The sequence below is a fragment of the Equus caballus genome, chromosome 24 (genome assembly GCF_041296265.1).
Source record: "Equus caballus isolate H_3958 breed thoroughbred chromosome 24, TB-T2T, whole genome shotgun sequence".
NCBI lineage: Eukaryota > Metazoa > Chordata > Mammalia > Perissodactyla > Equidae > Equus > Equus caballus.
In genome coordinates, this window is record NC_091707.1 from 51,701,974 (window position 1) to 51,726,787 (window position 24,814).

The window sequence follows — 24,814 nt, forward strand, 5'->3', positions numbered from 1 at the left end:
TCATCTCTCAGCAACACTCTCCCACCCTTGCCTCCTTCTAAAACCTCAGCAGTCATCTCGTTTCTTCCCGGAAAGCCACTGCATGCCCATCTGGCTGGGCCTCAAGCCCAAAGGCTTTTCACATCCCTTTCGGGGTCTTCTGTTGTCACTTTACCTAGTGCAGTTAGGAAAAGCCTGGGAACCGGGGCACCTTGCCCTTGCCTGGCTCACCCACTGGTGTAGATGTGGAGGAATGTGGATCAATTACAGCAATAGAGTCACTCCTCAAAAACCCCACTCATTGAGCCTAGTTCTCTCATCCCATGGGGTTTCCAACTTGACTTGAGCTCCATCCTCAGTTCATCATTCATCTCTTCAACTTACCAACATCTAACCTTCCAAAATCTGGTCATCGTGGTGAAGGTGTGGGGGGGCGGGTCTTTATCCGTAATTCTACTTCTGACGCCAACTACAGTGTTTTAATTGGATGATGGGTTAGCAAGAAGAGATCAATCACACACAAGCATAGACTCACAAGTCACTTCCTCAGATAAGATTCAATTCCCAATATAATTCACCAAAGATAAAAAATCTGATCTGAAGTAGGCGGCCTCTGGTGGCCTGTGAGTCAAATGTCTAATAGAACCTAAACAGACCTCTGTTGGTCATTGCACCTTCTATACTTGGACCTCACAGCAGCAGACCAGAAAAGAATTGCACCAACCTTTACACCAACTCCCTCTAGATTTTTAAATTAAACACCATTGAAGCCACATGGTTATTGGGTTATGAGGGAGGAGGGCGTTAAAGCGGAAGAATCAATGCCCAGGTATGGCTAAGTCTTACCTCTGCCTGAAGCTCTTCAACATGCGAAAAAGCCCATTTCCCCACAGTGTAGATGCTAGTACCTGATGACTTTTTTGTGTGTGTGTGAGGAAGATTGGCCCTGAGCTAACATCTGTGCCAATTTCCTCTATTTTGTATGTGGGATGCTGCCACAGCATGGCTTGATGAGTGGTGTGTAGCTCTGCGCCCAGGATCCGAACCTTCGAGCCCCAGGTGGCTGAAGCGGAGTGCACAGACTTAACCACTATGCCACCAGGCCAGCCCCATGATGACTTTTTAAAATAGTTAAACATCGATGTAGATTCTCCCAGCCCCTAAATTACTCCCCCTGGATGAAGTGAACACTCTATGTCAATTAAAATCCTTGTATTAAGGCCCATTACTAAACTCCTTGGTTTTACGTATGTCCACCTCCCCTACTGGTAATTAAAGATCATCATGGAAGGACGGATTTTTCTATCTCCCTTTTCCCCTGGGGGCCCAGCATAGTGCTTAGACGCATTAAGTCTTCACAAATAATTAACTCTGGCTTTCATTTAATTAAGGGTCCCAATTAGTTTTAACAGTGGTCAGAGGCATCCTGGATGTGCGGGTGGTGTTGATTCCCCCTCTAAGGGATTCTATTTCTATCCTAAACAATACCTTAGCAACCCGAATGGGGTGATGAGACTTCCTAAAGTGCTCATTTTAACCACTAAAATAATCTGGTTCAATATGATCGATACTATTACATTTAGCTTTTCCCCTGTATTTTATTGAATAGGCCAAAAAATTCGTGACTTACGTAGTTGCTGCTGGACTTCAGTATGGACTGGAAGGAGGCATCTTACATACTTTTTTCAAGGTATGACTTTTCAGTGACTATGAGGAGTTTTTTTAAGTGTTTTACAGTAAAGTTATACAACTCGGAGATATTTTTGATTGCTTCTAGATGTGGGTAGGCCAGTAGAACAGCAGATGCTTAAGGAACATATGGATGTAGACCATAACCACCTATTTTTCTTTCCCATTATTGGCAACTTGTATTCACCACTCTCAGAATCATAAAGAAAAAGATGAATCTCCTTTCATTCATGAGATAAATGTTTCCCGAGTGCCTGCCACGTGCCTGAATCCACTGTAGAGACTGGAAATCCAATAGCATAATGAGGTCCCTGCACTTGTGGAGCTTACATTCCAGAGGGGTGGAGAAGAGCGAGGGATAGATAACAAACAAACTAGCCAGGGAATGTAGAGTATTTCAGATGTTGAAAAGTAAAATGGAAAACAACAAGGCAGAGAAAGGTGGAGAGAAAGTGCCAGGGGTAGGGTTGGGAGGTTCTATCTTATATATGGCGGTGGAGGAAGGCCTTTCTGATGATGCGATATTTGAGCAGAAAGTGAAAGGCCGTGAGGGGGCTAGCTCATATGCTTTCTGGGGAAAGGCGGTGGGAACTCTAAGTGTGAAGAACTGAGGCAGTAATGTACCGGCTGTGTGAAGGAAGAGCAAAAAGACCAATGTGGCTAAAGTGTGGGAGTCAAAGAGGTGATGGAGGAGTCAGATCGAGCCCAGACTTGTAGCCTGTTGTGAAGACTTTGGCTTTATTCCAGTGGCTTGGGAAACCATTAGACTATTTTGAGCCCAGCAGTGGCATAATCTTTAAGTTTTAATAACTATCTTCTGCTGTGTTGAGAATGTACTGTAGTGGGCCAAGGGCAGAAGCAGGGAGACTAGTTAGGAGGGTAGTGCCTGAGACCTGGGTGGGAATGATGGAGATACTGAAGATTGTTCAGATTTGGGGTATACTTTGAAGGTAGATTCAATGGGATTGGTTCAAAGATTGGATGTAAGGATGATAGAAAGTAAAGGATAGCTATAGGGATTTTGGTCTAAGTAACTGGAAGTATGGAGTTGCCATTTATTGAGATGGGGAACAGGTTAGGGCATGGTATGCAGTGGGAAGTTCAGTGTTAGACTTTTTAGGTTTGAGATGGCTGACGTCCAAGTGTAGATACTGAGTGGGGAGTTGGACATATGAATTTGAGGATCATGGAGGTGGCCAAGACTAGAGAGAGAATCTTTGGAGCCATCAGATACGTGTTGTATTTAAAGCCAAAGGATTGGATGACATCGCCTAGAGAGTAAATATGGAGAAGAGAATGGATCTGAGGGCTGAGTCTTGGGACACTTCAATATTTGGAGATTACAAGGAGATGGGAGGGAACCAGGACAGGAGGCTGAGAAGGGGGGCACCCAGGGAGGTAAGAGGAAAAACAAGAGGAGAGTGTTGAAAAAGCTGAGTGAAGAAAGTGTTTCTAAAAAGAAAGAATGACCAGCTGTGTCAAATACTGCAGATAATCAAGTCAAGTGAGACCTGAGAATTGAGCACGGGATTTTTTGGGAACTGGGTAGGACAAAAGCCTGATGTGTGTAGGTTCAAGAGGAAATGGCAAGAGAGGAAGTGGGGATGGTGAGAGTAGAGAAGAAATTTGAGGAAATTTTGCTGTAAAGTGGGGCAGAGAAAGAAGGCAGGAGTTAGAAGAAGTGTAGTCAAGAAAAGGTTGGTTGGTTGGATTTTTTGGTATAAGAGATATGATAGCTGAAGAGCGTGAGCTAAAGAAAGCTCTTTCTCGTTGTCCATTCTCAGCAACTCCTTACCTAGCTGACCATGGAATGTTGACATTCTCATGCCTCTGCCCTAGAGCCTCTTGTCTTCCCCATCTATACTCTTTTCCTGGTTTGGACTGTTCACACCCATGACTGGTGCCAATGACTCTCAAACATAAGTCTCCAGTGGGGCTCTCTCTCCTGTGTTCTTGCTCTGTAGATCCAGCTACCTATGCAGCATTTCACTTTGGATGTCTTTCATAAATCCAAACTATACCTACAGATACCTTCAAACCTGCTCCTCTTCCAGGGCCCCATCTCAGAAATTGGGACCACCTCCAGCCGGCTGCACCAGCCGGAACCCAACTCCTCCCTCTTTCTCATCCATCACAAAATCCCCAAGTCCTATAGAACTAGCCTCCTCAATATCTCCCTTCTCTCCAACATCACTGCCTCAACTCCCCACCCACATGCTAGGCTAAACCATCACTTCTCCGCACAGCTGTCATGGCCTCCATCTCCCCATTAAGACTCTTACTTCCCATCATCCTTCACAAGGTGACAAAAGTGAATCTAATGATGTCACTTCACTGCTTAAAACCCTTAAATGGTTTCCCACAGTCCAAAACATCTTAGAAGATTCAGTGGTCAGCTCTGGCCCCCACCCCTACCTCTTTCACTCTTTAAAAGCAATTTACATAATCTAGTACATGACAGTTTAACAATATCCAGACTGTCAGTTTATTTACTGAAATACTTAATGAAGGGAAAAGACAAGGATCTGGACTCTGAAGATCAGAGTTCAAATCCAGACTCAGGGATTTAGTAGAAATGCAACCTCCCACGGGGTACTTTATCTACTAAGCATTTCATCCATAAACTGATGATCATTACCCACTGCCAGTGGGGATAATTTTAAAATTTAATTTAATTCTGTGAGAATTTGATTTTGCGAGAATTAAAGACATCAGGCATATGAAAGCATTTTCTCTCTGTGTAGATAACATGCCGATGACGCCTAGAGATAGCTGATGAGATTATAGATTTCTTGAAAAGCATTTCAGACCGAGGTTACCCTTTATTTCTCATAATAGAATTGGATGGGCAACTAAATCTCCTCAGGACTGATTTACAGAGCATCTCCTACAGGCGATGACTTCGTCAGATAGATGGATCTATGGCCCTGGATGTGAGCTGTAGTAGTCAGACACATATGACTGGGGAAAACATGCTTCTGCTTTTCTTTCTTTTAGATAGCTTGGTTGGGTGACGTTCCTGCATTACCAGTTTTTGGCGATGGAACAAACGTGATTCCAGCAATTCATGTTCTTGATCTAGCAGGGTAAGCATTCTCCCGGAGATGGGACTTTCTAGAATGAATTGATTAATGACATTTATTGAGCACTTTCCAAGTGCCGAGACCCTTACATATATTACTGTGTTTGTTCTTCACAGCTACCCTATGCAGAAGGTACTGTGATTGTCTCTCTTTTGCATCTGATGAGATAGCGTCCATCATCTAAAATCTCCACTTCTGATGATAAGTTCAGGTTCATCTTTTAGAAAGTTTATCAGCTTTAGCAGAGTAGCATGTCTTCCAATTTTGGAAAAGAATTTGTTACGTGAGTCCTGGGGACCTAGTTTCTTATTCCTCTGTCCTAAATGAGATTGATATGTCCAGCTCACCAACTTAAATTCCAGAAATGAGATGGCGAGCTCTAAACCTGAAGGTTTTTTGGGCAGTTGTAGGTAAAGTTAACACATCTCTTTCACGCTCGTAGATTATCCCAGCTCTGTGCTCCAGACAGGTCCGGAGACCCTTTCTCCTTTGCAGACGCTGCCTCAAACACTAGGTCCAAGAGATGCTTCTCTTTATTTGTGGTTGTCAGCTCTACGCGACCCGTTCCTGGGGCTTCATTCAACCACTCATCCCCTGCGGGGAAGCAGTTTCAGCTCTTCCCTGAGATTCTGGCTTCTAGATCCCACTCTTCCTCTCATCCACTGGCCTCTAGTAAATTAGTCACAACCCCAGGCAGATTGACAGATTTACTGGGGAACAATAAAGCTTAAACTTCAGGACCTTTCACCTGCATGGGTCTCTTCCAAGGCCCTAAACTTAAATTTTTATAATTTTTCTTAAAGAAAGATCCCCTGAATTGTATAAGCTTCGAACTCCACAGAAACCTAGACCTGCTCCAGGCAGCATCTACCCCAGACGTGGGGGCCGAAATGCACCCTTCTGTTCTGCAGAGACTTTACATTATGACCTTGTCAGGTTTCAAAGATGTGAACGAATCTTTCACGTTATTAACACACAATACTTAGCACTGGTCCTTAACATCTTACTTCCAAACAGATAAATTAGAGAGTTCAGTTATTCCCTTTCAGAAGGACCCAGGGCCCCTCTCGGTAGCATTTTTTCCTACAGGTTTCTTTGAAGATTGTCAAATATTTAACAAAGAAAGCAGCAAAAAAATTGAAATGTTCTGAGAAATTAAAATAAATTAAATGATAAATGGACATTTAGATGTGTACATTTGTTTTATTTTCATTTTGCTGAGAAGGAAGCTAAAATGGAGGTAGAGTTGACAGTCCTCATGATAGACTTCTTGTCATTATTGTTTCTCTCTGGAATTCTTTCATGTGTATTCAAATCCGTGCTCTGTCTCTTGCTGGCTGTGTGAATTTGGGTAAGTTGCTTAACCTCTCTGTCCGATTTTCTCATTTGTAAGATGAGGATAACAACAGTACCTACCTGATGGGGTGGTTGTGGAAATTCAATGGGATAACACCTGCAAAGCCCTTAGCACGGTCCCCACACAGAGTTAAGCACTCAGACATGTTGGTAATCGTTGTTACTCCAGGGTGGGAAACCTCAGGTCCCCTCCCTGCACGGTCCCTTGACAGAGCCATGGCTTCTCTGAATCTGCGTCTTACTTTGTGAAACACCTGCCCCAAAGCGCTGTTGTGAGACATAAACGAGCCTCTGGTGGACAGACTTCATAAACTTGATAAACAAATGACAATCAGTAGGATATATTGGAGTATATGAGGAAGCCATTTGTTTTCAAACTAATTTGGCCTGATCTTGTTTTTCCAAAAGGGCCTGATGTGACCTGTTGAGCATGCATTGTACATCTGTTGTATTTTTATTTTTATTTTTTTATTTTTTTGAGGAAGATTAGCCCTGAGCTAACATCTGCTGCCAATCCTCCTCTTTTTGCTGAAGAAGACTGGCCCTGAGCTAACATCGGTGCCCATCTTCCTCTCCTTTATATGTGGGATGCCTACCACAGCATGGCTTGACAAGGGGTGCCATGTCCACACCCGGGATCCGAACCAGCACACCCTGGGCCGCCGAGGAGCGGAACGTGCAAACTTAACCGCTGCGCCACGAGGCCAACTATACATCTGCTTTAAATACTTACTGTGTCCCAAAGACAAGAAGGATGCCCCTAAAGATAGGGGTGTAACCTCCCCCGTATCAGCATTTCCTTTAGGATAAACATCTCTCCCTAAACTAAGCATTAATTACTGACCTGCTGTGCTCACCTTGTGACCACTGATCTTTGTCCACCAATCTGTTGTGCCAACAAAGCAATCTCGTGACTACTGTAAAAGGGACATTCCTGTCATAGGTGATGCGTGCTCTTTGTTCCAAGATGGTATATAACCATTCTGTACACCCCACTTCTCTGGTGCCCTTCCTTCCTTGGGGAAGGAAGACCCCGGGCTAGTCCTCAGATTTGGCTCATAATAAATTTTGATTTATAGATTGATTATGGATTATTTGTGTCGACAAACTGAAGCCCTGTTGGAGGTCAGGTCCCCTGTGCAGTACACTAGACAAATGTGGAGCCAGATGGATCTGGCTTTGACTTTCCCAATAACTCCTCCACCCAAGAAACGTCACTTAACTCTTGAGCAGGTTCCTCATCTGCAGAGGGCGGCCCATCATCCCAGCCCTGGCCTTGTCGGAGGAGGACTGAGATAACTTCCTAAAGCACCAGGCACCGTGCCTGCCCCCCCAGGGTGCTGGTCAGGGAATTCAGTTCACTGCCTCTCTTCTGCTTTTCCTCTCCGGTGGTGATTGTCCCTGTCGATCTGCAGTGTGATACAGAACGTCATAGACCACGTGCCGAAGGTTCGTTACCTGGTTGCTGTGGACGAATCTGTTCATACCCTGGAAGACTTTGTCAAGGTACCGCTGTTTCATCCCAGACTTGACGGCATTTCTTAAATTGTTTTGCCCCCGCAAACTATAGTTATGGAATCAGGAGTGCTCATGAGACGGGGGACTCCTCAAACAGAATATCCTTAAAACCAAACTCGCTATCTGCACTTTGCAGGATGTGTTGGGAAATTACAACCCAAAATGGCCTTTCTCCAGGATATGCACAGAGCGGGCAGGAAAGGCCACTGTAGGGCTCAGACACACACACATCACACACCGGGATCCTACAATGTGGCTGTGGACACTTGCCCCCAAGTTTTGATATGGTCAGGTTCACCAGAGCTACTGGCGGCTTCCAGGAACTCCAGGCCTGTGAGGGCTCCCTCTCCAGTCCAGGCCACTCTGGCTAAAGCCACCTGTCACCTGTAGCCCAGCTACCTGGTGAGTGCAGCCTTCTTGGGCCCTTCCCCCGGCCACTCCCGCTGTCTTTAAGATTCAGCTCAGATACCTTCCTCTGCACCCTCCCTGCCTCCTTCCCACCTCCCGCCCCCCTCCCGCACAGGCCGGTCACCTCTCTCCTGTACTCCCAGCATCCCCTTTGCTGAGCTGCAGACCTTACAGTTCTGTGTACATGCATCTGTCTCCCTTTTCAGACTGGGAGCTCCTGGAGGCCAGGGATGAGACCTTTCTCCTCTCTCCAGGCCCTGGCATGCCGTGGTGATCCTTAAATGTGCACTGAACAAATAAACCAGTGAATACCCTCAGTGCACTCCCCTCTACTTTGCAAATTTTCTTTTGTATTCAGTTATGTTTACATTCCTTTGAGAAATTTTATATTAAAATCTTACAAGTAAACCAAATAACATTTCTATTTTTCTCTAACAGTGCATCAGTAAAAGTACTGGCCCTGGGAAAATCCAGAAAATACCCAAAGAAAATGCTTTCCTAACCAAGGACTTAACAGTTAGTATATTAGAGATTCTTTTTTCTGCTGCTTTCCTAAATGTTTTGGTTCTTGAGAGATTTGGGGCCGGAATACCTGGCTTCCAAGCTCACCTTCAGCTCCTCCTTTGTAACTAGATGTCTAACCTCAAGCAGCTTACTCTTCTCTTCTGCAGCCTGAGCCTGTTTTCTTTTCTGAAAGACCCTCGGAGGTCTTGGTTGAAAATGTATTGAAAGCTGTTTAATATGTAAAATGCTGTACAAACACTGGGTGTATTCTCTTGACCTCTTTCTAAAATTTAAACGAGAGGTTGAGATTCTGATTCTGTTACAGCAAAAACCAGTAGTTTTTGTCATGCAGTGGGCTATTCGAGCTTGCTTTGGGATGGAATTCTTTTTAGGAATAAATTGCATCAAAACAGTGCGTTTGCGAACGTTTCTGAAAGGAGTGATGTCATTGGTTGCCTCTGAGAAGCAGAACTGGTGGGTAGCGATGGCAGTCAAAGGGAGTGTTTTCCTCTATACTTTTTGTTCCTTTGGATTTTGAACCACGAGATTACACTATTCAAAAAGTAGATACAATTAAAATTTTTTATACAGAAACCCATACTTAGACTTCCAGTATATTCCTCTTCTTTGAGCTGCATGTCTAATGATGAGAACCAGGTTGCTACTGTCGTGAGGAAGCGGCTGTGGGGTGAGTTTAGAAGTGTCACAGTGTATCCCAGTGGGTGCTCTGTCCATGCTTAGTACCGGATTAGTTGACTTTCCTGTTTTGTGAATGTATGTATTTTTTCTTTAATAACTGCAGTGGATTTTGGTCTGTTATAACCATAAAAATGAAGGGGAAAAAAGACAAATCACTGCTATTCCTTTATCTCTTAGCAAGAGTGTCTTGACCATTTACTGGTCCACTTGAGAATGGAAGCACTCCTTGTGAAGGAGAATTTTAACATTCGATGGGTTGCCCAAACAGGATTTGTGGAAAATATCAACAATATCCTCAAAGAGTACAAGCAAAGCAGAGGATTATTGGTAAGTATAACCATTTCCTGTTTAAGCTTCTAATTTAGACAAAGTAAGTGAAACTTTTAGTATAATTATACCAGCGGAAGAACTTTCTTTTTCAAATTTCTAAATTCAAGTTCTTTTTCAGATTTGACCCATTTGTCCAGGTCTAACAATCCACATGTATATTATGTTAATACTTGTCAATCAAATACAGCCATGTGCCACATGATGACATTACGGTCAACAACGGACTGCATATATAATGGTGGTCCCATGGTTGGCACCATACAGCTTAGGTGTGTAGTGGGCTGTACCATCTAGGTTTGTGTAAGTGCACTCTATCATGTTCACACAATGATGAAATCACCTAACGACGCGTTTCTCTGAATGTATCCCCATTGTTAAGCAACTCATAACTGTATTAAAAATTTTAAAGTTAACATAGATAATAACTGTTATGCTTGACACAAATACAATATGATAGTAAGCTCGATCACAACTTTTCAAGGTAGGAATTCTTAGGTAGGAAGTCTCAGAAAGATGTGACCTTAGCCTTCAAGGTCACACAGCTAGTCAGGGAGTCAAACTAGCTAGGGTGCAAACTTAACCAGAAGGGCCTAACTGCAGAGCCACCGCACCCCTCTCCGAAATCAGTGAAATGCACGCTTGCCCAGATCTTTGGATTTACCCAAGGAAAGCGTTCCTAGGATGGAAGTGGATAACATGTGAGAAAGTCTTTTGAAAACTGTAGAGTAAGATATGAGTAATAGGTGCGTCATAAACGTAATTACCCTTGAGCATGGGAACACTCCATACAAGCAGGTACAGTGTCGCCATTATATCCTCAGAACCAGGTTCTCCTGAAAAACGTTTTACTCACTAAAAATAAGTAGAAGATGTACCGCTTAGCAAAAGGAACAATGACCCCTTTAAGCATCTGAGATACCTGTGGTGGTTGTTCTTGGAGACTACCCTAGGGCATACATCACCCCAACTCAGGAGGGTAGACTGCTATTGTCCTCTGGGGGCCAACTGTAAAACAACCCACAGTTAGGGTAGAGATAAGACAAGACGCCTTAAAGAGACCATATGGTTCCTGGGTCTGGCCCCGTGGCCCAGTGGTTAGGTTTGCACGCTCTGCTTCGGCAGCCCAGGGTTTCGCCAGTTCGAATCCTGGCCGCGGACATGGCACTGCTCATCAAGCCATGCTTAAGTGGCGTCCCACATGCCACAACTAGAAGGACCCACAACTAGAAATACACAACTATGCACCAGGGGGCTTTGGGAGAAAAAGGAAAAATAAAATCTTAAAAAAAAAAAAAAGAGACCATATGGTTCCTGATTAACAAGATGGGACAGAACATGCTAGAAGGAATAAGGAAAGAATAAGCATGTGTAAAAATTAAACAGTCTATCCATCTCTCGGGGCACTGGTCAGCATAGTAGCATAGAACAGGAAACACTCCTGAGGGCAGTGTAGATAGTGACATACCAGCAACATCCAAAAAGATGGAGCCTTGAGCCTAGGGCTTCCACCATCCCAGTTGCTTTAGCAAAGCAAAGTTGTCCCTGTCTCAGAGACAGATGCATCAAGCCACTTTGACCTGATGCTGCTACACATCCGTTCATCTAGCTCTCCTCATTCTGATCAAAGCCCATCAGCAACCCTCCATGCCCGCCTGCCCTGAGGGAGTAAATGTCCCAGACGTGTGCGCTTGGACTGTGCTGAGTTCCCTGGCAGTCATCCTTCTCATTATAAGTGAACAAGCTGGCATTCTGGTTCTGTACGTGGATGAGGCGAGCCTATCCCAGGAGACAGATCCGCCCTTGGTGTGTGGACAGCACGAGGCATGTGAACCTGCTCAGTTGACAGCTGGACCTCAGCATTCACCAAGGCCACCTAGCAGCCCAGCCCTGCCCATCCAGACTCAGCTCCAGAGTTGCTTTCCTGACACCTGCTCCCTCCACTCCTTGCCATCTTGGAGGTTCCCATCCCCCTGAAAGTGTCTGTCCCTAACCCAGTGGAACCAGTCATGTGAGGAACCACTCCTCGCCCAGCACCACTGCAACGTCCCTGCCTGTTTCCTTCCCAGCCTTGGTGTCCTCGCCTGACAAATGGTAGTCATAATACCAATAGCCAACTTCGTGGATGAAATTATGTAATCTTTAATCATACGGGCACTCTGCCAATGGAAATCCTTTGCATTGGCATGATTTTTAAAAACTTTTTTTAAATTTTAAAATTTGTCTTGCAAAATACTAGACCTCTCAGTTTCACCACTGTTTGGACCACATTGAAAGATATGACTGTTTGTTACTGATATTTTTATTTCTGTTAGAAGTAGACATTGACTCACTGATTATGAAGATGACCGAGCTTCTTTTGCATTCAAGCAAGTTTTTCAGCAGAAGAAATGGTGGCTTTTTAAAAAAAAAAACAAATTTGTATTTTTAAAAACTGGAATAAATTAACTGTGTTATAAAGGAAAGTATAATTAAAGACAAAGTTCAGTCCAGAAACAATATTCCTGAGGCAAGAAATCAAGCACCCTCTACACCGGACCAGAGATTCTTCTCTTTCTTTGTTATCTTTACAGGAGTAACACAGTAAGCGTGAAACTGTTAGCATGTAATACCCGAACACTGCTTTTTAGTACTTTGGAGGTATCCCTGAGCACCTCTTGTTGAGTGTGGTATCCCCGCCATGCCCAGGTCCCTGCACATAGTAGCTGCTCATTAAGTACCTGGAGGAAGTGACTCTGGAGTCTTGAGGGAGGCGCGAGAGTTAGCCTGCAGGATCCGATCCGGAGACTTTCAAGAAGGCACACCCCTAACATAAAACACGGGCTACAGATGGTTCAGAGCTCGCTACATGAACCTTATTCTCTCCTTTCAGCCCATCAAGATTTGCATTCTCGGGCCTCCTGCTGTGGGAAAATCCAGCATTGCTGAAGCACTGTCCAAACACTACAAACTGCACCACATCAAGTTGAAGGACGTCATTTCCGAAGCCATAGCAAAACTGGTAACACTTTTAACTACGTTACTGGGAATTTTTCTATTTTAAAAAATGCTTGTCTGGGGGCTGGCCCCGTCGGCGAGTGGTTAAGTTCGCACGCTCCAATTCCGTGGCCCAGGATTTTGCCGGTTCGGATCCTGGGCACGGACATGGCACCGCTCGTCAGGCCACACTGAGGCGGCATCCCACATGCCACAACCAGAAGGACCTGCAACTGGAATATACAACTAGGTACTGGGGGGGAATTGGGGAGAAGAGGAAGAATGAAAAAAAAAGAAAAGAGAAAAAGATTGGCAACAGATGTTAGCTCAGATGCCAATCTCTAAAAAAAATGCTTTTCTTCATTTTGTAATAAAGAAGCCACTAATTTTACATGGCACCCTCCAAAGAGATTTATTATTTTAATTGGATTTTGTTGTTGTCCCCGGTTATGAAAACACAGCATCCCACAGGACTTTCCTCTGTGAGATGGAAGCGCCTTTCATGGGTTGCCGTTGAAATTTAGTCTGTCTCCAGCTGTTGCTTAAAATCCATCTTGTATTCTCTCTGTCAACTGGAACATTCTGAGGTTTTTTTCTCCTTGATGTATGTATCTCAGGGTATTATCAGACTGTTTATTAACTGCTTTTTTAAGAAAAGACTTTATTTTTTTGGAACAGTTTTACGTTCACTGCAAAATTGAGAGGAAGGTTCAGGGATTTCCTGTGCATCCACTAGCCCGCCAGCCCCCCAACACACACAGCCTCCCCATTATCAACATCCCCCACCAGAGTAGGCCGTGACAGTCGTGCGAGGCATAATACTTTAGTCAACGATGGGCCACATGGACGATGGTGGTCCCATAAGGTTAGTACCATACAGCCTAGGTGTGTAGTAGGTTGTACCGTCTAGGTGTGTGTAAGTGCACCTTATGATGTTTGCTTAATGACAAAATCACCTAAGGACTCATTTCTCAGAATGTATCCCCATGATTAAGTGATGCATGACTGTAGTTACAATCAATGAACCTACAGTGACATGTCATTATCACCCAAGGTCCATAGTTTACATTAGGGTTCACTCTTGGTGTTGTACATTCTATGAATTTGGGACAAATATATAGTGACATGTAACCACCATTATAATATCATATAGAGTAGTTTCGCTGCCGTAAAAATCCTCCTTGCTCTGTCTCCCCTTCCTCTCCCCAATTAATTGCTTTTTATCATTTTGTTGGGAATGGTAGATACTGACCTACATTTCCATAAGTGATTACTAAAAGTCTTGATTTCTACAAAACGTGTTTCCTTCAAGTAAGGTACAACCTGACACTAGAAAAGTGTTGATTCTTAAGCAGTTCCAGCATTAGCACAGAAATAGATTATTTTCCTCAAATAGAGAAAGAAAAGCCTCGAGGCTGTCATCCATCTTTGCAGATACCCACATCCTGACAACTTACGCACGACGCCTGTCTCGAGCACGTTCCCTGTTTGGGTACCAGCCTTTTCCAGGATCACTTGTCAGTGGATCTGTGAGTAGCGCATCAACGCAGGCATCATCCAACTTGAATATCCCTGTGGTATGCAGGAGGCGATTGTCGCACCTAAAGATGGAGGGGAAGGCGAAGAAGAAGGTGAAGAGGAGGAGGAAGAGGAGAATGTGGAAGACGCACAGGAGCTCTTGGACGGCATCAAAGAAAGCATGGAGCAGAACTCGGGTAACGCACACGCAGCATGGGGCTGCGCCGGTCTGGTTAACAGTGTTTTTTTCTTGTTATGAAAGACTGTTTGCTAGAAAAAGTAAAGTACAGAAATTATAACAACCACAGAGAAATCTCACTCATAATCTCCTACCCCAGGAAAAAAAATCACCATTAACGTTTTGGTGACTATCTGACCATAAGATGGGAAAGAACTACCTAAGTTAAAAAAAAAAAAATCAAATGTGTAGTCATAAATATTTCATAAGCATCAGAAATCATTACTTAAAAGGCAAAGGGTAAGCCAGGAGAAAAATGTTTGCCACCGTCGACGAAAATAATCCATAACCAATCTATAAATGAAAATTTGGGTGAGTTTATTCTGAACTAAAATCTGAGGACCATGGCCCAGGGCCTTTCTTCCCAAAAGAAGAAAGGGCACCAAAGAAGTGAGGTATACAGAGTGGTTGTATACCCCCAAACAGGACGTTTCACATATGACTGAAATGTCCCTCCCACAATAGTCACAAGATTGCCCTGTTGGCACAGTGCTTGATGGACACAGCAGGTAGCGGGTCTGCTATCTCATAGGGCCTAGCAGGAGGCAAGGCTGTTGTCTCGAGCTGGGTGGTCATAGGTGAGCGCAGCAATCAGTTCCTAGCCTAAGGAAAGATGCTTAACCCTTAAGGAAATTCCAACGTTGGGAGGGGGAGGGAAGTTGCACCTTTATCTCAAGGGCCTTTGTTCTTGCCATAGGGAATCTCTAAAGCAGATATACAATGTGTGCTCAACAGCCTCGGTCAGGCCCTTTTGGAGGTCAGGCCAAATTAGGTTTACACGAAATGGCTTCCTCATATGCTCCAATATATCCTATTGCTTGCCATTTTTATTTGTCACCACCAATATGACAAAGAGTTAATATCCTTAGTATATAAAATGCTCAAGCAAACTAATAAGAAAATCAGTAAATCCTAAATACAAAAAAAAAAAAATAAATGAATAACATGGACCCATAATTCATGTAGGAAGAAATACAAATAAATGGAAAAATTGTCTTACTCGCTTGGTAATATAAACCAGGTTTTTGAACAAAGTAATCACAGTCAAGTGTCACTTTAAACTCAAACTCTAGACTCATTCTTTCCCCACCCTTCGGCGGAATTTCAGGCGGGTCCCACTGCAACTTTTAGATGATAAGTGAGTAGCCTCTTTGCTGATTCTTGTTTTAAAAAGTCCATTCTAATCAAAGAATCACAAACTGGGTTTTGAACTGACATGTCTGTAAGGGAGCTTGCTACCCAGCAGGAAAACAGTAGCAGTTATTAGAAAAATAAAACCATTTCTTTTTTTAACTTTTTTAAGATTGGCCCTGAGCTAACATCTGTTGCCAATCTTTTTGTTTTTTTCTTCTTCTTCTTCTCCCCAAAGCCCCCTGGTACATAGTTGTATATTCTAGTTGTAGGTCCCTCTGGTTGTGCTGTGTGGGACGCCACCTCAGCATGGCCTGATGAGCGGTGCTAGGTCTGCGCCCAGGATCTGAACCAGCAAAACCCCGGGCCCCCTAAGCAGGGGTGTGAACTTAACCACTTGGCCACGGGGCCAGCCCCACCATTTCATCTCTATAGTTAGTGGAGATCCTCCATCAAATTGGTTGTACTAGTATCATCCGTAGACCGGTCCAATGTGACCAACAGCTTGGACTCTTACTCAGTAGGGTTTCACCCCTGGCCACCCCCTCAAGCACGTTTGTGTTTTTTCCTCTTACTTACTCCTCCCATCTTGCTGGTGGCTGTTTCTGATCCTCCAGGGTTGGGCTGGGGCAGGTGGGGATGAGGGGAGAAGGAGAGGTGTGTAAACTGGCCCTGGGGGGCCGATGGGATGGCGTGGGCGCTTGCTGCTCCTTCCTGGGGATGTGCTTCTGTGGGCCCCTCACAGATCCACCCCCTGAGGACTGCCCACCGCCTTCCCCTGAGGCTCTGCCCTGGACTGCCCGCCCCTTCTCTGGCCTTCTGGCCCATCACCCAGGTGGTCCCCTTCCCAGCTGCTCATCTTCAAGGACTCCACCCCCTCCATGCTTTCCTCTGAGGCCCAGGTTACCCCTCCACCTCCTTCCCCCACTCCAGTCTGGTTTTGGGGGTGGAGGAGGTGGTTTTGTCCCATACACTGAGTGTCCACTTAATTATCTGATTATCTGAGTCTTGGTTTCTGCTTTGATGTGGGCTGGGCCATGAGGAAATGGAATTTACAATTCCAGAGATTTCCCGGAGGAAAAGGAAGGTATATAAAAAAACACAAATTAATACTCGGAGCTGTAACACTGTCTCCATCTCGCCCAGGAGACATTTACGAGTCACTGTCCAGGTTTTAGAGTCTAACAGAGTCCTGGCTCCCACCATTTGGGGGAAGAGAAAAAACCCAAGATAAGACATTCCATTGTGAGAACACCTGTGGAAGGAAATCAGGCAAAGCGACGTTAAGGGCTGGGGACTGGAATTTTTAGGAATCCAGGTATACATGGCCATGTATGCATACATTGGAAGCTTGAGGTATCAGGCCAGAAACAAGGCTCTGGGGGCAGTGAACTATGTCGCCCTTGGAGGAGAGGCGAGAACGTCTATTATTCAGGCCAACAGGATGAGACAAACACTGGACAATACGTATTGGCAGAGACTTACATAGCAAGGACCGAAAAGTCTTATCCAAGGACATCATGTAATAGGACGCTGTGAAGTACTGACTGTGCTCTTTTCATGCCCAGGGAGGTGACCACATAGAACAAGAATTATAGCATAGACAGTACCGAGTTGAGAACAGTCACTGCAGCGCCCAAGGTCAAGGACAGCCTGCCCTTGGCAGAAGACTCTGTTCTTCCCTCACATGCAAGAGAGGTCAGACTGGGTCAGCAGCCTCTCTCCAGAGAGGCCCTGGGAGGGAGCAGAGGAAGTGGTCTTTGGGGGAACGGAAAGTCTTCAGAACAGCAAGCATCCCTCCGTCTCCCCTCTCCCTGTGGTATGCCCACCCGTCCGCTGCCCACAGGGCTGGAACAGTCCATTCCATCCCCTTTAACCTTAGGAAGGTATTTTTGTCTTCTTCAAGTCGGTCCAAAAATCCTTCCTATTCATATTTACCTGAAACTAGAACATGGACCTCGATTATGTTTGGATAAAGCAAGACCTTTGAACCCACTGCACGGAACTACAATAGCAATTTCACAGCAGGCGGACACGGGTTAGCTCGCTTCTCCCTCATCTGACCCAACTGGTTAGCATATGATTGCAATGATTCTAGCAGGACAAGTTTCACAACCTCCCAGCGAGGCACCTCCGTGTCCTACTCATTAGTCCTCTCGGAAGAGCCTCTGATGGTGCAGCCGAGGCAGGGGCGTGGTTACAGCCCAGAGTGCGCTAGCTAGGATTCTTTGTGCTCTCCTTATGTATCTCAAAAGCGCTGTGGGGTCATTGAGTCTAGCTGGTGGCATTCCAGGTGACCATTAAAATAGTCTTTGAACTTGTCTGTGAGTTTGAAAATAAAAAGTGGGTGGGAGAAACGGCTGTGAAGGTATGCATTTCCTGGTGTTTACACTGTCCGTGGATTATTTTTAAAACTTGGTTGCAGCTATCTATTTTTAAACCATGTTTTAGTGATTATGAATATGGGTTAATAGTAGCATTTTCAACATTTCTGGTATTTGAAAGATAGACTTAAAATTTTCAAAGAAGAAGAAGCAGCCGTGAGTTTTAAAGGCTGTCCAGTATTCATTTTAAAGCAGAAATGACAGTCCCCTTGCCAAGAACTCAACGCCGACTCAGGTCAGTGTTCTCCAGAGAAAGGCCCCTGCGCTTGGCCCCTTGTGCGCTCACAGTCCTCAGTTATCCTTCACCGCTGCTGGAGGTCCCTTCTTGCACCCTGAACACTTATGTTCTGAGGCCAACAGAAACGAATGGCAGAACCCACTGCCTGAAAGAAACCCAGGGATGCGTTGGAGGGGACCAAAGCCAGACTTCTGGGTTTGTGCCTCCGCCTTACCAACGAAGCCTTTGAAAATTGAAAATAGACTGCTTCGATAAAACTTGTCTTTGAATATTAGGGAATCCTTTGACTTTTTTTTTTTTGGCTTTATTTCTTTGCGCTATTAAGAACTTTCCTGGGAATTAATGTCAAATCATTTCAAGGAATTTTATTATGTTAAATAATACCTTTGATTATTTTTCTTTTTTACTCTGCTATAAATTTCTGAAAGACACAATTATTGTCTAATTGAAAGAATCAATTACTGTCTAATGATTCACATAACAATGAGAGATAGAAGAAAGGAGAGGTGTTTGTTTGTTTGTTTGTTTGTTGGTTTTGCTGAGGAAAATTTGCCCTGAGCTAATCTTTCTCTGTTTTTTAGTATATGGGCCACCAGCACAGCATGGTCCTAACAGAGCAGTGTAGGTCCACACCCAGGAACCGAACCCTGGGCCATGGAAGTGAAACTCGCTGAACTTAACCACTTGGCCACCGGGGTTGGCCCAGGAGAGGTGTTTTAATTAAATCATTTTATTGTCTTTAATAGAATGATGGGGGGGCCGGCCCTGTGGCCGAGTGGTTAACTTCATGTGCTCCGCTTAGGTGGCTCAGGGTTTGCCAGTTCGAATCCTGGGCACAGACCTACACACTGCTCATCAAGCCATGCTTTGGCAGCATCCCACATGGAAGAACTACAATGACATACAGCTAGAATATACAACTATGCACTGGGGCTTTGGGGAGAAAAAAAGGAAGATTGGCAACAGATGTTAGCTTAGGGCCAATCTTTAAGAAAAGAGAAAAATCACACACTGCAGTTGGTTTCAAAAAAAAAAAAAATAGAATGGTAGGAAAAAAAGGCCCAAAACTATTTATTTTATATAAAGGCCCCCTGATAAACTAAAAGTACAGTGCATACCCTAGAAAGAGCTTTGGAGATCTTCTCAAACTTGCCAAACTTACGTTACTGTACTGTGTGCACTAAGCAACGTAGGGGCAGGGCTGTGTCTTAGAAGTGACAGGTGTCCAATAATTACCATGGAATGATAAATGAATATTGTGGTGGAGCTACGTTGTGTTGTCCTTTAACCGCTGTGCCAGTTGTAGAACAAACTCCCCAAACAACTGCAGGAACCTGGCATCCAGGGCCTGAGAGAGAACTTTCCAGTGGGGCCAAGGTGAGAAAACTCAGGGAGCAGGGGCGCCATGTTCTTTTCCACAGCTTTGAAGAGAACAGGGTTTGTGAGGGTCAGATCAAGCTTTATTTTTATTCAAACGCAGCAGATATTTATTGAGCACCTCCTATGAATAAATTGTACGTTAGCAACACACGTGAATACTATCTCGCTTAACTCTCACAACGGAAGCATTTATTACTACTATATATTAAGGTTAAAGCGGCATAATATCAAAACAGAATGGAGTAAACTCCATTGGCAAGTGGGAACACTCTGGATTTCTCTACTTACTCTTCAGTCAACTTAACCCAAAAGCTGTGACCCCAGAAGAGCATTCTGGAAGTGCCAAGAAGAGCATTTGCTCCTGTTCTTTCTTGTAGACAAGCTCATTGGGTTCTCCTACTTTTTCAGAATTCATGTGTCATGTCCAAAATACAGAACCACGGATTTTTAACTTTAAGAGAAAAGTAAGAGATTTTCCATGGTAACTTTGACTACACAACAATTTTTGAGATGACTTTAGAAGGTAACCCCTATGTAAAATGTGACTCCACGGTAATATTTTTTTTCTTTTTATTAGGCCAACTAGAAGATCAATATATAATTAGATTTATAAAAGAAAAGCTAAAATCTATGCCTTGTAGGAATCAAGGTTATGTATTAGATGGGTTCCCAAAGACCTACGACCAAGCCAAAGACCTGTTCAATCGTAAGTTTGAGTTAAAAATATGTGAATTTTTCGCCGAGCTATCCATGTAATAACATGTAATAAACATGATGATGTATATTTTGTTTTACTAGAAGAAGATGAGGAGGAGGAAGAAGAGGTCAGAGGCAAAATGCTTCCCTTTGATAGACTAATCATACCTGGTAAGTTGAAAATATTTCTCCAAGGTCATATTTAAAGGAATGCCATTCGATATCTCTTTTGTACCCAAACCATCTTTTTCATGTTAATAAAGTAGATCTTGTCTTTTAGGAAAAAAGTAGAACGATATGCTTAAACACAAACTTCCAGACTAGAGAATGCATTGGGGGGTAAATATTAGGGATACTAAAGTTCTGAAATGGACAGAAGTCCCCTGGAGAATGTTCATTTCTGCTCCTCCCACCTGTTATAAACAACGCGTAGCCTGACGATGCCCTGACTTCTGAGTCCGTTGGTGAGACCACCAGGGACTGGATCATTGCTCCTTCCTGTATTTTAGGTGCTAGCGATGTCCTCATCTTTTCCGGGAGACATCCAGAATCCAGAATTGAGACTCGTTGGGTGAAAAGCTCTTCAGTTCACTGTTTTATCACATATTTATACAGAGGTTTCACAATGTACCCTTGAAAGCAAAGTGTCAACAACTTATTCCACGAAAAAGGATACACTGAGTATCTAGCAGGCATTTCTTGTGACCTTGCCGTGAACTTTAAAAAGTTTTTTAAAAATCGATTCACATGAGGTGTAATCGTAGAAAGTAATTTTTGGTCACCTGGTAAATACAACAACAGCTATTCTCAGCAACTTAGCACAAGGTTGTAACTCAGAAGGGCCTGCTCACTTGTGTCAAAGTCCCTGGGGGGAGTCAGTTCATGGCTGTAATCCTCTCCTCCTCTGGGTGCAGGCACAGCTTTCAAGGAAGCTTCTGGAAGTACTGAGACCACCAGAAAGCAGTCATCGTCAGGGATGGATATTTATTGTTTGCCTGAGGGCTCTGAAACTTGTGGCAGGCGCATGAAATGCCAAAGGGATGACTTGTCTCAGATTTCCCATTAATTTATGTATTAGCCTCAGAAAAGGTTAAAAAGTAAAGTTGATTACTCTGAAAAATCAGGTCTGTCCAGTTTATGAGAGTTTATCACTTCTGCGCAATATTCATTCATTGCAAACCTCGTCATAAATCCTCATGCTCTCGCTGAGGCAGCTTAAAATTCAGCTTAACTGATCATTTATCACGTGACCAGCACCACACACTTTTCCACCACCCTGCAAATCAGGAATTACTCTCATGTTTACCTGATCCAGAAGCTGAAGCCCAGAGGCTTTTCCAAGTCCACTTCGCTGGTGAATAGGAGGGCTTAAATTCAAACTCAGGTTTTCTCACTCCACTGCTTCCAAAAACAGAATTAATGAAACCCCTCCCTGAGATAAGGAAATGGAGACTCAGAAGTAGAATGATGAATGATGCTTAATCGTGGTCCCCTGGACTGCCCCCTCTCTGCTAGACACAGTCCAAACATGTCTCAGATGTAATATATTTGGAATGTTTCATCTCTTCTCAGTAAATTACCCTCTTTCCAGAAATTGTCATCATTTTCTATCTTCCTGAAAGAAATTAGAGCATCGTCTCATTTGCACCCTGGAATTTTAGTTTATGGAGGTGACTGAGTGATGACATGAGAGGTTAATGCCATTGAAAGAAGAATTTGTTACTCACATTTCCCCAGACGAGGGGGGCATGCCACACCATGCAGGGCCACACGGGGAGGCACCAGGCTTGGTCAGGAGGCAGACGCAGGAGATGGGAAAGTCTTGGACATAGTCTCTATTGGGGTTTCCATGGGAAAGACAAGGCAGGGCGGAGGTGACAGCTTTTTTAGAGAATTGGCTAATTTGAGTAATTCCAGTGGGCTTTGGCTTCTAGTTGTCTGGTACCTGGCCCTGGGATGACTTAAGGCAGGGGAAATATTGGCTTGGTGTGTGAGTTATGTAAAGGGGCTGGTTGACTCACCTGTGAAAGGCATGCTCCCAAGCATGTTGTTTACCATCTTTAGGTATTAGCTAGGCCTGGAAGGGGCAGTCTCTCCCTGGGTCTGTAAGTACCCCCCAAGATGTCAAAACATCGTTAGATACAGAAAATAAAAAGCATGACTAAAACAAGCATCGGTCAGTGCTTGATTTGAATGATGAAACATTCGAATCTACGGTAACCCACTCCTAGGTGGTATTATCTCTTGTTGGTAAATCATTGCATTTTTCCACTGCTGTTAGCCTATGTCCAGCTTGATTCTTTTCAGATCTCCTAGTTGAAGGAGACAAGTTTGAAGTTGTACCTACCTGGAATATGGAAATTTTGTTAAAATACAGGTTTTCACATGACTCCAAATAGCGAAATACAGTGACCTCCTTGTTATGTATCACCTTACCAGGCAGAAATCTATTGCTTGCCATCCACAGTTAGCCAGTAAAAGGACAGTAGACATTCTGAATAATATCTTGAGATACTGCAAAATCCTGAAGTTTTTCCTGAATCATTTAAGAGAAAAGATGTAAAAAAACAAATACCATATAGTGGGAAATATATTTTATCACATTAAAATTCTTTGAAAATTGGAAGCCAAGTATATCACTTATTATTCACAATATTTGATTAACTGGAATCTTCCTTCTCTCAATCACTGGAAAAGAAGATAAGAGTATTATATTTTGAAATTCTTAGATTATTAACAGAATTAAATTTTCATCTAGATGTCTGACACCATGGAGCTTAAACAGATTCAATTTCCAGTGAATTTACTGACATTATTTCAATTTAAGTACTATACCAGCATTCGAGGAATCATCCAGATGCCTCCTTTCCTTTTCAAAATATAGCTACTCATGAAAATCAAATGGTCAAAGATGAGAATCTATATTCAACTAAAAGAGGTGGAATAGTGGTAGCGTATCAGACTTTGGTTATGAATCAATAGGTTATTCTGTCAGCTGTGTCTTCAGCCTTTGTTGTCACTGTTAACACATTGTTCACACGTCTTCCACGCACCTAACGTGCATACCCTGCTCTGGGCTCTGCCGGGTTCACTTTCTTTTCTCACCCACTCAAGAAGCCTTAATAGAATGCAATTAAGTGGGAATGGCATTATTATGTGGCAAACCAATACAATTTCAGAATAAAAATCAAACCATTCCCAAGCTTTGCCAGGCTCTTATATTTTAATTTTATTTAATTAATTAATTTTTTTGGAGGAAGATTGGCCCTGAGCTAACATCTGTGGCAGTCTTCCTCTATTTTGCATGTGGGACGCCACCACAGCATGGCTTGATGAGCTGTGTGTAGGTCCACACCTGCGTTCCAAAGCAGCGAACCCCAGGCCATGGAAGCAGAGCGCATGAAGTTAACCACTATGCCGCCGGGCTGGCCCTTGCCAGGTTCTTATAGGCAGCAAGTTATTTTCAAGACACCTGGCTACTGATCTGGCCACCAGTGCACTCTGGTCCTGTTGAGAACATCTGAGAATGGTAACTCACCTAGAAAGTTTGTTTCACTGATCCGCCCTTTAATCATTTATTCATTCACTCAGAAAATATCCATTGAACTTGTCTTAGAAGCTGGAGAAACAAGTACTTTTATAATTTAAAAGAACATCACAGGTCGATGAAATGATCACCATCATGAATATGATCCACGTGTCAAACATTCACTAAGCGCCAACTATGTTGTATTGAACATAGATGTTTGTTTCATAGCCAATGGCAGTAAATGAGCTGGATCCATGGAAAATTAAAATCTCAAGAGGAGTCCTCGTTTTCATTAATTTGGCAAACAGGCAATCAGAGCATTTCACTCATAGTCATGAGTCTCTGAGAGCCTGTGACACTGGGTTGGCAAAGAGGCAAGGTGAGACTTGACTGGGAGGCTAAGGATAGACACCACAGGGTTATTAGAGATTTCCTATTTACAATTTCTGCTGCTTTTATGAAAAGGAAGGCGGGAAGCAGAGAAAGAAAAAAGAAAGGAAGGATGAGAGGGAGGGAGGGAAAGAAAGATAATAGATCTCACAAAAGACCAACTGGTTGGGCCTCAAAGGGTAGTCTCTGAAAACATCAGCGATGTGCATGTTTTTATCCTCCATGAGAGGCAGCAAGAAGGCCAACTTGTCAGGCCATTTGTGGCAACATGAGGTGTTCCAGCTGGTAACTAGATGTTTTGGTTAAACAGTGTCCTGTCCACCAGCACCCACTAGTTAGCTCCACTGTCATTGGGTTAACTCAGCAGCTTCTTCCTCTCCCCAGAGTTCGTCTGTGCCCTGGATGCCTCGGATGAGTTCCTCAAGGAGCGGGTGATGAATCTGCCGGAGAGCGTCGTGGCAGGGACCCACTACAGCCAAGACTGGTTCCTCCGGTCACTGAGCAACTACCGGGACATCAATACCGAAGATGAGACTGTCTTAAACTATTTTGATGAACTTGACATCCACCCGATACATATTGGTATGAAATGAACTCAAGGATAATGTGAATGTGGAGAGCCACTGCCAAGTATCAGGACCCCCAGCCAGTCCCGGTGCACATCTGTCATAGGGCTGGGGGAGGACAGGGAAGTAGGATCATGTGCCAGGGCTGGGGAAGTCACAGGATAAACAGGGCACTCCTCCTGGGGAGTCCTTCTACTTGAGGATT

General features: G+C 43.9%; 1 protein-coding gene across 2 annotated transcripts in view; it reads left to right on the top strand.

Annotated features, from left to right (window-relative positions):
• Positions 1 to 24,814, top strand: part of AK7 (adenylate kinase 7) — a 59,851-nt gene that overhangs the window by 29,158 nt on the left and 5,879 nt on the right. For both annotated transcript variants that reach the window (XM_023628350.2, XM_023628351.2), the window contains exons 6-15: positions 1,589 to 1,669; positions 4,666 to 4,754; positions 7,523 to 7,613; positions 8,472 to 8,549; positions 9,414 to 9,563; positions 12,436 to 12,564; positions 14,125 to 14,254; positions 20,006 to 20,134; positions 20,227 to 20,295; positions 24,428 to 24,625. In XM_023628350.2, coding sequence (XP_023484118.1) covers positions 1,589 to 1,669; positions 4,666 to 4,754; positions 7,523 to 7,613; positions 8,472 to 8,549; positions 9,414 to 9,563; positions 12,436 to 12,564; positions 14,125 to 14,254; positions 20,006 to 20,134; positions 20,227 to 20,295; positions 24,428 to 24,625 — 1,144 coding nt within the window. The remainder of the gene's footprint in view (positions 1 to 1,588; positions 1,670 to 4,665; positions 4,755 to 7,522; positions 7,614 to 8,471; positions 8,550 to 9,413; positions 9,564 to 12,435; positions 12,565 to 14,124; positions 14,255 to 20,005; positions 20,135 to 20,226; positions 20,296 to 24,427; positions 24,626 to 24,814) is intronic.